General features: G+C 35.6%; 2 protein-coding genes across 2 annotated transcripts; both read left to right on the top strand.

The window, feature by feature from the left end:
- The first annotated feature begins 3,754 nt into the window (after positions 1-3,754).
- On the top strand, positions 3,755-4,492 carry LOC110723650. Its single transcript, XM_021902994.1, has one exon. It carries the CDS (start codon positions 3,755-3,757, stop codon positions 4,490-4,492), a length of 738 nt encoding a protein of 245 aa, XP_021758686.1.
- A 6,792-nt stretch (positions 4,493-11,284) lies between these two features.
- On the top strand, positions 11,285-12,022 carry LOC110723651. Its single transcript, XM_021902995.1, has one exon. The coding sequence runs from the start codon at positions 11,285-11,287 to the stop codon at positions 12,020-12,022; it is 738 nt and encodes a 245-aa protein (XP_021758687.1).
- The last annotated feature ends 1,169 nt before the right edge of the window (positions 12,023-13,191 follow it).

A 13,191-nucleotide genomic window follows, 5' to 3' on the forward strand; every position in this document is an offset into this window, starting at 1 on the left:
AGTCGGTACAGACTTGGATGCCATCTCTGAAGTACTCTCCCCACAGACGGCGCCAAATGTTTCGGGGTTTTCTGATGTTCTGCGGGAGAGTTACAACACCGAGACTGGAACCGGCCGCCTGTACCTGCAAAATAACGGAGACTCCTGGGAGCTCCGCCTCCAACGGTCAAGTTAGTACTTGTTTAAGGAGTAATAAGTGCGGAAATTAAAGTGATTTAGTCTCTCTAGGTGAGAGTGTTTAATGTATAATCCGTGTGTTATTCGAGTTCTCTTTCTTAATGAGGATTAAGAGGAGTATTTATATCCTCGGGAAGCGTGCCAGTATCTAGGTTTAGGGTAAACCTAGGGCTGACTGGGCCTCATAACAGGATTGGGCCTTGGTGGCCGGTTTTCCCATTTGGCATGGGTGGACACGTGGCGTGTCTCAATTGGTCCGTAGAGGACGTATCTGTGATTGACACGTGGCAAGCTCCTATTGGCCTACGTGAAGGACACGTGGCGGAACCTGGTTGGTCCACTTGTCAGACGGTGATTGGTGGATAAAAATCCCCTAATCAATATGCATCTGGTAACACATTCTGGCCACTTTTAAAAGAACAAAGTTACCCCTAAAATCCCTGTAACACTGACATAACAACCCTATAACACTAACAGAGTAACCCTTATAACATTAACGAAGTAACCCCTATTATGATGGTCACACCGTGTGGCCAGCTACATATAAGAATTTGTGGAAAACTAATCTATAATCAATAATCTATCTATAATATTATTAAAAACTCAAAGGGATAACATGCTACCGTCATGTGTCATCGTTCTTTCATATGATTTGGCGCCACTTGAGCTCTAAGTGTTATTATTTTTTAGGACTATTTATTATCCTTAAACTCTTCATATGTGTAACCTTCAATTGCGTATTTAATTTTCCTATAGAATGTAACTCTTAAGTAATTGCACAATATTCTACAATTTAATTTGTAAGATGTTAATCATACACTAATGTATAATAATATTTACATATATAAGTTATAATGTTATTAAATAAAGGAAAATGAATAAAAAACTAGCACTCATTAATTTTAAATTTATTACTATATATATCATTATTCACTTATTAAATATTGTTGAACACTAACCTTATAATTTTAATTTGTTGAACACTAATCTTATAATTTTAATTCTAATCAAGCTTACAAATTTATATTGATCTGAAGCATGCTCGGGCCAATAACTAGTTCAGCTTAATAAAAATTAAGGTGAAGATATCAAATCTTGATTTTTTGCACACCCATGTATTTGTTGATAATGTACATTCATCATCTCATAATATAGTATTGTTTGTGTTTTTTCACGGTATTTAAGAAATAGGTGGAAAAAGTGAATAAAGTGTATTAATAAAAGTGAATAAAGTTAATAAAAACTAAGGGTATAATGGTTCCCCTAAAAAAAACTAAGGGGCCGTTTGGTTGGGGGTAATCAGGAAAAGGAATGGGAATCAACTGGCCCCATTCCCTTTGTTGATGTTTGTTTAGCACTTTTAATCATTCCCATTACCCTCCTCATTATCCCAAATCCTTCCAACTCCATTCCCCACCCCCCTAGACTTTCCCATTCCCTTTCCCTACCCACTTTCACACCACCCCATCACCACCTTCACACCTACCAACACCATCGGAAAACCAGCCCGACCACCGCCGCCCCTACCCCGACCACCGCCACCCCTCCCCCAAGCCTCGTCGCCCTCCCCTCCCACGCAAAAACCACCCCTAGCCCCGCAAAACCCCTAGCCCCGATCTCTCTCCCACCACCCGCGAAACCCTAGCCGCCCCTTCCCATCCCCTCGCCGCCCACCGATAAACGGGCGCCGCTCAAAACCCCCTCCCCTCGCCGCCCAAAAACCCCTCCCCTACCTCGAAAAACCTCCGAAAACCCTAAGGGAGGTTTTTCGAGGGTGAGATTTGTCGTTTTGGACCCAGCGAGTGGTGGGGGAGAGTTTGCAAAGGGCGCGCGAGGGGAGGGGGAGAGCCGGCGAGGGGAGGGGGAGAGCCGGCGAGGGGTTTCGTGGCTGGGAATGATGAAAACCATATGAATTGTGTGGTGGTGGGATTGATTCCCTTGTTTTAAAAACAAACAACAAAGCAAAAAAAAAGGGAATTTTCATTCCATTCTTCTCCTTTCCTTTTGTTCATTCCATTCCAATTCCCTTGTGCGAACCAAACGGCCCTAAGGGTATAATGGTTTTTATATACTATCCAAAAATAGAATTCGGAACGATATTTAGTTATTCAAAATAAGAAAACGTGATCTATATTGTGGGACGGGGGGTGTAATAAATGAACCTCCGGCAAGCTCCACATCCCTTGGGCCCTAGTAAATTAAACCACCAAAGCCGCCTCAAACTCCACCAGCACCACCGAGTTATCAACAATGAACGATTCCACAACCATCTAGAACGATACTGCCATCTATTCCTTTAACACCACTCTCATTTTCAATTTTATCAACCACTCATTAACATATGACTTCAATAGTTCAATGCCATCATTCCAATCCAATCCATGATTAGAACCCTAAATCCTCAAATTGCTTCTATCTACTCATACCCTAAATCTGATGTATACATCCTTTTGATACATTGGTTGGAAATTTTTGATGGCCATTTCTGAAAACCGTTAAATAATCGCCTAGCTTGGGAGAGCCTTTAAGGTGTTTGACGAAATGCCTAAGAGAGACTTGTATTGCTTCTTGGAATTCTTTGACTATCCCCTTTCTGCCTCATCTCAAGTGGTATCTTTGTGGAGAGGATTAATGTTTTACTCCTACATTGATAAGTAGATCAAGGGTTGAAGGACATATAGTATTACGAATAATTGCAGCGAATGAGCATGGAACATAGACGGGTTATGGAGTTTGCATTGCAGCAATTGAGCGTGGAACACGGACAAATGGTGGAGCTTGCATCATAGCAAATGACCATGGAACACACAACATAGAGTCACAGATGGGTGTGAAGTTTGCAGTGCAGCGAATGAGCATCGAACATAAATGGGTTATGGAGTTAGCGTTGCAGCAATAGAGCGTGAAACACGGACAAATGATGGAGCTTGCATAGTAGCAAATGAGCATGGAACACACAACACAGACGGGTGATGAAGTTTACATTGCAGCGAATGAGCGTGGAACATGGGCTGGTGATGGAGCTTGCATTCCATTGAATGAGAGATAAGTATTTGCAATTCATATAGTCTTGTATAGCGCATTTATAGGATCATGATATTACATTGTGTCGCTGAATATTATAGCTCATAACCACATGATTATCTCTTAAACATTAGGATGCTGGAATCAAATTAGCTGTTTAATTGGGAGTTAGAAGACAAACAACAAACAGCTTTAAGGAGTTGGATTAAAATAAGACACCATCTTGCAGATTTTGTACTGGTTGTTGTGTAACATAATATCCTTCAATTCATTTTATTATTTGATAAGAAGTATATAATAGTAACACAGAAGTTAATAATCAATCGATTCGTTAGCTAGCCAGTTGGCTGTGAAGGGACAATGTGAAACAAGCCCAAGGAAGTCCATGTTCTCTCTAATTAGAGACTTAGACTCTTATTTAATTTTTGATTCCTTCTGTCTTCTCTTACTTGGGTATAAATAGAGCCAAAACAAATGAAATATTCAACAAATTCAAAACATCTGATCTATCTTACAACTCTAAACCTCTTAACAAACTAAAAAGAAAATCAAAATGGCTTCCATCCACACTCGATCATTCAGTTTCCCCTCAAACTCTCACCCCGTTTCTGAGCAATTGGATCAACAATTAAACAGGTTGAGGTCTTCTCAAGCTGCTTCTACTTCATCCTTGACCACCAAACTTAGTGGTCTAAACGATTTATACAAGTGTGTTGAAGAGTTTCTTCAACTGCCACAAAATCAAAAATTCGTATCTCAATCTCAACAAGTACTGGATGGATCTCTAAGACTCATTGACATTTGCTCAACATCTCGAGATGTCTTGGCAGTGTCAAAGGAACAGATCCAAAACATTCAATCAGTTCTTCGAAGAAGATGCAGCGGTGAACTTGACATTACCAATGAAGTCGCTGAATATCTTAAAACAAGAAGAGCTTCCAAGAAGACAATCAAGAAGTGTTTGAAAGATATCAATGCAGTTGAGCCCGTTGCCATTGAGAGCATGCTCAAGGATGTGCAAACTTTGACTGCTGAAGTCTTTAACTCTTTGTTGTCTTATATTGGCGGATCACAGAAGAGTAGCTGGTCTTTCTTTAGCCAAAGATCTGAGAAGAAAGCAGCAACATCTTTTGATGTTGTTGATGCTCTTCTTGTGAAGAAAGTGAATGTTGATATGTCACAACTAGTTAATTTAGAGTCTGAAATTCAAGAAATTGACGAAGTTTTGGAATCATTGTTTAGGCATTTGGTGAAGACCAGATCAACTCTTCTCAATGTCCTTAGCAACTAGAATAGAAATTTGTCCTTGTACAAAAATTTTTGATACGTGAATATACATACAAATGAATATACTATACATACAATTATCTCTAATTATATCTGTGTTCTTTAAGTTTATGCTTTAATTTCAATTTTTCAATTCAATCTATCGTTTCAAAGTTACTGGACTCTTGAACCTGAAAAATCAAAGGGTTAAAAAAAAAAAAAAAAATCTAACTGTAAGAATTCATGACTTAATGAAGTTAATTATTGGATAAGGCAAGTAATTCTCTGTTTCTTAAACAAAATAATAGGGTAAAAAGTGTTTCTTTTTAAAAAAAATATTAATAAAAAACAAAATAATGATAATATTAATTATAATCCATTGCTGAGATAATGGATAATGAAGGTTGATTATCACAATAATGACTCCATGTGAAGATACACGATGAATCGACTCGTAAATCCATAGCTTATTAGCTGTTAATATCCCTTGTGTCTGCAGGAGCTTCAGAATATATTGTTTTAAGGGCATGCATTAATGCAGCCATTACAAGGTCTCCTATAATCAGACAGTTGCCTTTATTCTTGGATTTATTTAAGGTAGAAGAGTTGAGATTTCTATATATTCTTCAAATTTTATTCAATCTTCATAAAGAAAACATGCAAATTGCAAAAAATTTATTGATATTTTAGCTAAACTACTGATACATGATGTCAATTCCACTCGTGCATAGCTGTTGCTTAGGATCGTGATGGACATACAGGAAGCAGAATATGACATTGTGTGTTAGATCATAATATATAATCCGAAATCAATAATCCGAGCGTCACTCGTGTTATTTCCAATATCTTGTTGTTTAATCTGGGTATGCTATTAAGCCTATTATGGTGGAAGATAACATGGATTTCTTTTTAATTTCTGAGATTATGGAATAAATTTCCTATCATAATTTATAAGGGTGTATTTGGGTGGAATTTGTCCTAGATAAATTCATGTAAAGATATGGTTTGATTTGTTTGTTGAGGTGTGTAAAAGTTTAGTATCTCCTCCAATTTAATTTAGCTCCACTCCAGCTACTATGCAACTTATATGTTCTTAACTGATGAGTCCAATTATTTTCTGAAGGAAATTTTGTCAATAACTACCAATTAAATCACGTGTTTTGAAAACAACTACCTATTAAAAAAGTTTTTTTAAAAGAACTACCATAAAGTTGTAAAAAGTTTAAGTAGCACTATCACTCTAACAATTTTGACTAGAATATCTGGTATTTGAGTCTCATTTTTTTTATCACTTTTTACCTTTCTGAAGGGTAATTTAGTCAATTTAGATGATGATTTTATGAGGTAAAGGTAAAAAGTGGAACCTACATGCCAAATATTCTACTTGGAATTATCAGAGTGGTAGTGCTACTTAAACTTTTTACAACTTTGTGGTAATTCTTTTTTTAAAAAAAATTAATAGGTAGTTGTTTTCAAAACACGTGCTTTAATTGGTAGTTCTTGACATAATTTCCTTTTCTGAAGTTCATTGTCAATCGTGCAAATTAAGTCATTACATTAAAATCACCAATAATGATGTTTCACACACTTAGGGCCTGTTCTCATATGATTATTTTCAGTTCAGCTCTAATAAGTTCAGTTCAGTTTAGCTCCTAATTTCATTCTCTTATAAAATATTCATTTCACTTCAGTTCAGTTTAGCTCTAATAAGTTATGTTTAGTTCAGTTCAGTTTAGCTCCTAATTTCATTCTCTTAGCTCTTATGAAATTTGAAATTTGTTCATGTTATTTAGACCATACATGTTTTTTTATGAATGAGTAACATAAGCACTCGATTTATTTTAAGTCTACAAATCCATCGAAATCACTACCCTTTGCATTGTGCCCAGAGGCCGACCAGGTAGAAAGTCCGGTTAGGGTCTTGCTCCAAAAATTTTGCATCCAATATAATGAACCAAATATATAACCATGTACCCGGCTGTCACTCAGTGATGATCATACAAATTTATCCCACTAAACCTACACTCAACAAGCCTTTCACCCTTGCTAGTTGCTACATACGGCGAGTTAGACTTTCTCCTAAAGATACAATTGATCTTGTGCAACCATATTTCGTTATTGCAAGCATTATAACCAATACCTTGTAATTTCTTCCGAACAATCTAAGGATTCTTTCGAACACTCTCCCTTAGCTTAGCCCAATCCCTACCATAATTAGCTGGAAATTTTGGGATTGTATTGCTTATCCAAAAACTGTACAAAAGTACAAAGCTCCAGCCTGACAACCAGGGTACCCCAAACTACACAAGACCTCAAAGGTCAATCAAACCCCAAGTTTGTAATTTTGATAGTATAATGTTTTAGATTACCAATCACCAGATAATAGATTCCGTTCAAATTTCCATCCAAATTTAATTACAAAATTTGTTATAACACAGGTTAGTTTTTTGTCATTTGATGATTAAATAATAAACCATCATCACAATAAGAAGAAAACACATATGGGTATAATAAACCTAGGTGTATATAACAAACTCTCTAATAACCCTGGCACGCTTATTCGGTAGCTTTAATTAATTTTCCGACAGAACGAGATGCTTGTAGCCTTTGGTTGTATGTGTATCAGCTCTCACGCATCATAGAGAGAATTACACTGCGTAGTAGTAGAGTAAAACCATACCATCGTTTTCCTTTCAAAACAAACTTGTAAAAAGTTTACTTCACCATACTCTAATTAACTTCTTAATTTCCATCCAAATCACTTTATCTCGTCAATCAAATACTAACACTCCAATGGCACCACCCTTATCTTCAAATTCATCAATAACCCACTAACATAATGTCTCAATGACATCAATTGAATCCATACCCAAAACTCTAACTCCTCAACTTGCTTATATTGTACATACCCATTTCCTCTTCATGATCTGGGAATTGTAAATTCATAAATATATACCCTTTTGATACCATTCTTTGCCATGGTTAAGGGAAACTTGCATAGGTTATTAGGTTGCATCGTCCCTGAGTTTGGGAATGCCTTTAAGGTGTTTGATGAAATGCCTGAAAGAAATACTGCTTCTTGAAATGCTCTGATGATGTTCTGGTCTGCATGATAGGAGATTTCTTGATGTGACTTTGGAGCTATATCTGCCTCTCAAATGGAGGGCCTTTGAATAGGGGATCATTAAGTTTGCATCGCAGCGATTGAGCAAGGAACACGGACGGGTGATGGAACTTGCATTGCAGCAAATGAGCAGGGAACACAGATGGATGATGGAGTTTGCATTGCAGCAAATGAGCAGGGAACACGGACGGGTTATATATGGAGTTTGCATTGCAGCAAATGAGAGGTAAGTACTCTTCGTTCCTACTCGTGTTTAGCGCATATATAGGATCATGATACTACAGAAATCACATAAGGTGTTTAATTAGGTTTTAGAAGACACAGAACAAACAACTGAAAGATGCTGGATTAAAATAACACACATCTTGCAGGTTTTGTACTGGTTGTTGTATAACAAAAAATCCTTCATTTCATTTTATTAATTGATATCAAGTAAATTATATTAAAAGAAAAATTCATCATCAATCGATTCGTGAGTTGGCTAGTTTGCTGATAAGAGACATTGTGAAACAACCCCAAGGAATACCATGTTCTCTCACACAGTCTCATTTATTTTTTTTGATTCCTTCTGTCTTCTACTATGGTATAAATAGAGCCAAAAGAATAGATATTCAACAACTCAAAACATCTATCTTACAACTCTTAAGCCTCTTAACAAACTTTAAAACAATATCAAAATGGCTTCCATCCATACTCGATCTTTCAGTTTCCCCTCAAACTCTCACCCCATTTCTGAGCAATTGGATCAACAATTGAACAGGTTGAGATCATCTCAAGCTGCTTCTACTTCGTCCCTTACCAGCAAACTTAGTGGCCTTAATGATTTATACAAATCAGTTGAAGACTTTCTTCAATTGCCCAAAAATCAAAAAACCGTATCTCAATCTCAACAAGTATTAGATGGATCCCTAAGACTCATTGATATTTGCTCAACATCTCGAGATATCTTGGCAGTGTCAAAGGAACAAATCCAAAACATTCAATCAGTTCTTCGAAGAAGGTGCAGTGGTGAACTTGACATTACCAGTGAAGTCGCTCAATACCTAAAAACCAGAAGAGCTTCCAAGAAGACAATCAAGAAGTGCTTGAAAGATATCAATGCAGTTGAGCCCATTGCCATTGAGAGCATGCTCAAGGATGTGCAAGCGTTGACTGCTGAAGTCTTTAACTCCTTGTTGTCTTACATCGGTGGATCACAGAAGAGTAGCTGGTCTTTCTTTAGCCAAAAATCTGAGAAGAAAGCAGCAACATCCTTTGATGCTGTTGATGCTATTCTTGAGAAGAAAGTCAATGTTGACATGTCACAACTAGTAAATTTAGAGTCAGAAATTCAAGAAATCGATGAAGTTTTGGAATCCTTGTTTAGGCATTTGGTGAAGACAAGATCAACTCTTCTCAATGTCCTTAGTAACTAGAATAGAAATTTATCCCTGTGCAAAAAAATTTTGATACCTGAATATACTATACATACAATTCTCTCTAATTTTTATCTGTGTTCTTCAAGTTTACACTTTCAATCATTCTTTCAATCGCAACACTTTCAATCATTCTTTCAATCGTACCAAAGTTACTAGACTCTTGAAAAAACAGAGGGTAAAAACTTAATCTGACAGCACAAATTGCATGATTTACTTAAGTTAATAGATATGGTAAAATTAAAAGAGATTATGATAAAATGAAGGTCGATTACCACAATAATGACTCCATGTGAAGATACGCGTTGAATTGGCTCATGAATGCATATCTTTTTAGCTGTATTATTCCATATGTCTGCTGGAGAGCTTCAGAATGTATTGTAGCAAGGCCAAACATGAATGCATGAAATAGCATGGTCTCCTACAGTCAAGCACTCTCCTTTATTCTAGGATCATGCACACAAGCTCTTACATTTTTAAAGGGAGGAAGGAGTTGAGATTCCTATATATTCTTCAAATTTTACTCAAATCTATTTAAAAAAATGCCAATAGCAAACCATTAATCTATATATTAGCCACCCCTGCTGATATAAGGTGTCATTTACACTCGTGCATAGCTGTTGCTTAGGATCATGATGGACATACAGGGATCATGATATGACATTGTATATTACACCATTATATAAATATCCTAAGTTAATAATCTGAGCATCATTCGTGTGATAATTAGCTGGCACTTGAATTCGAATCATATGAAAATTTAATAAGTACTGATACTATTCTAAGAAATTGAGAATTCATTTTCGAAATCTTGTTGCCTTTATCTGGTTATTGCTATATTGGTGGTGGAAGCCTTTACTTCATTATTTTCAACAAATTGTAATGGGTATATTTATCAGCTAGTAACATCATGTGAATTTTAATACTCCCTCCGTTACATATTACTCGCAACAAAGGAATATTTTATGTCTCACAAATAATACTCCTTTGTTGCGAGTGATATGTAACGGAGGAAATATATACAATTATGGGATGATTTTTTTTTTTTTTTTGCAGTATAACTCTCATAAGGGTATGTTTGGGTAGAAATTGACCAGGATAAGTCCAATGTAATACTTATAAAGAAATACTTTGATTTGTTAGTTGAGGTAGGTTTCAGTCTGTAAAGAATAATAAATTGCATTGCAATAGAAAATGATCTCCTCCAATAAATGCATTGCAAATTTGCAATATAACTTTATTTGTACCTTCAAGCTTTATATGTGACTAATTTCATAAACTAAGATAATCATTCCATTACAATTTTTATGTCATGGAAGCTAAAGAAAGAAGGAAAAATTTTACATTAAGGGTCATTTGCTCATTTCATATATATGTGTTACATTGTCCTTGTGATAGTGAAAGATATTAAGCCTATATAATGTGTTTTATGAAATGCCTAAGAGATATACTGCCTCTGATTTGCTTTCATCTTCAGATTATCAAGTTCCGTACTTCTACATGCTATGTATATTGACAGTTATATCAAGGCCTCAAGTTCATTGGCTTATGTATAGTCGTGTATAATGCACTAATTGATATGTATGACCATTTATGGTTAATTCATCAATACAATGTATGATATGCTTGGCAATATGGACGGGTTACTGACTTGTGGAATTTACGTTGCAGTGATTGAGCATGGAAAATGAACAGGTGATGGAGTTTGTTGCTTGCATATATAGCAGCAACTGAGCGTCGAACATGGACAGGTGATGGAGTTTTCATTGCACCAAATGAACAAGGTCACACAGAACAGAGAGGAGTTATGGAGTTTGCATTGCAGTGAATGAGAGATAAGTACTCCTCATTCCCACTCTTGTATACCGCATTTATAGGATCATGATGCCTACATTTTGTCGCTGATAACACATTTGCTGTTTAATTTTGAATTAAAAGACATAAAGGAAACAACTGAAAGGAGCTAGATTAAAATAAGACATCATCTTGCAGTTTTTGTACTGGTTGTTGTCTAACATGATATCCTTTCAATTCATTTTTTAAATGGTTATGAATATATGATCGATCGATTTTGTGAGTTGGCTAGTTGGCTGTGAAGAGACAATGTGAAACAAACCCAAGATAGACCATGTTCTCTCTTTGAGTCTCATTTAATTTTTGATTCCTTTTGTCTTCTGCTATTTTGGTATAAATAGAGGCAGAAAAATGAGATATTCAACAAATCAACTTCTATCTTATAACTTTAAGCCTCTTAACAAACTAAAAAAGAATATCAAAAATGGCTTCTTACCACACTCGATCTTTCAGTTTCCCCTCAAACTCTCACCCCGTTTCTGAGCAATTGGATCAACAATTAAACAGGTTGAGGTCTTCTCAAGCTGCTTCTACTTCATCCTTGACCACCAAACTTAGTGGTCTAAATGATTTATACAAGTGCATTGAAGAGTTTCTTCAACTGCCCCAAAATCAGAAAACCGTATCTCAATCTCAACAAGTATTAGATGGATCTCTAAGACTCATTGACATTTGCTCAACATCTCGAGATGTCTTGGCAGTGTCAAAGGAACAGATCCAAAACATTCAATCAGTTCTTCGAAGAAGGTGCAGCGGTGAACTTGACATTACCAATGAAGTCGCTGAATACCTAAAAACAAGAAGAGCTTCCAAGAAGACAATCAAGAAGTGCTTGAAAGATATCAATGCAGTTGAGCCCGTTGCCATTGAGAGCATGCTCAAGGATGTGCAAGCGTTGACTGCTGAAGTCTTTAACTCCTTGTTGTCTTACATCGGTGGATCACAGAAGAGTAGCTGGTCTTTTTTTAGCCAAAGATCTGAGAAGAAAGCAGCAACTTCCTTTGATGTTGTTGATGCTCTTCTTGTGAAGAAAATGAATGTTGATATGTCACAACTAGTAAATTTAGAGTCAGAAATTCAAGAAATCGACGAAGTTTTAGAATCATTGTTTAGGCATTTGGTGAAGACAAGATCAACTCTTCTCAATGTCCTTAGCAACTAGAATAGAAATTCATCCTTGTACAAAAATTTTTGATACTTGAATATACATACAAATGAATATACTATACATACAATTATCTCTAATTATACTTGTGTCTACTTTTCAAGTTCATACATTTTTTTTTTTAATTGAGATTCAAGTTTATTCAATCAATCACCAAACTTACTGTTTGTTAAAGTTGAAGCTCTAACTAAGGGGTTAAAAAAAATTTGACAGTAAAAAATGCATGATTTACTCAAGTTATTAGATTAAAAAAAAAAAACTTAAATAAATTAATGGATATCTCTGTTCTTGATACGAAATTCTAAGAAAAACATAATTAAAATTTTAAAAAAAATATATAAATAAAAAGACTTTTGGTTTTTATCTAAAATGATTTAATTATATGAATTTGATCATTTAATGACTCCATGTGAAGATACACGTTGAATCATCTCATAATAACTTCAGGAGCTCTTGATTAATTTGATTTAATGGGAGCGTGCATAATATTACATGGTCTCCTACAATCAGGCAGTTGCCTTCAATTTTGGATCTTATACACATTTTCTTAGTTTTTTTATATGGTTTACGTTCCTTTTCTTACAATACCAACTACTTGAATGTATTTTAAAATCATTCAAGATAAGAATCATTAATAATATGGTCATTTACACTCGTGTGCAGCTGTTGCTTAGTCTCATGATGAACATACAGGGTGTAGCGTGTGACATGGAATGTTGGACCGATATAACCGATATATATAAACTAAGCTCACCACATGAACGTATTCAGTGAAATTAGGGAGATATAATGTATTAGCTGTGAAGTTGGGAGTTCGAAAACACAGAAGAAACATTTGACAGATGATATATTAAACTAAGACATCTTTCAGATACTGTATTGGTTGTTGTATAACAGAAAATCCTTCAAATCTTCTTTCTTAATGTGAAATATTAACGAAGTATTAGTTATGATCATTGATCGATTCATTAGTTGGAAGAGACATCGTGAAACAAGCCCAATGAAGAGCATGTTGTATCACTAAGTCTCATTTATTTTAAGATTCCATTTGTCTTCTTCACATGATAGTATATAAAGAGGCAAAGAAAGCTGAGCAATTCACAAATTAAATCAAAACTTCTATCATTTCTTTGCCTTTGAACAAACTAAAAGAAAAAATACTCTAA

This window comes from Chenopodium quinoa, unplaced genomic scaffold, assembly GCF_001683475.1.
Source record: "Chenopodium quinoa cultivar QQ74 unplaced genomic scaffold, ASM168347v1, whole genome shotgun sequence".
Taxonomy (NCBI): Eukaryota; Viridiplantae; Streptophyta; class Magnoliopsida; order Caryophyllales; family Amaranthaceae; genus Chenopodium; species Chenopodium quinoa.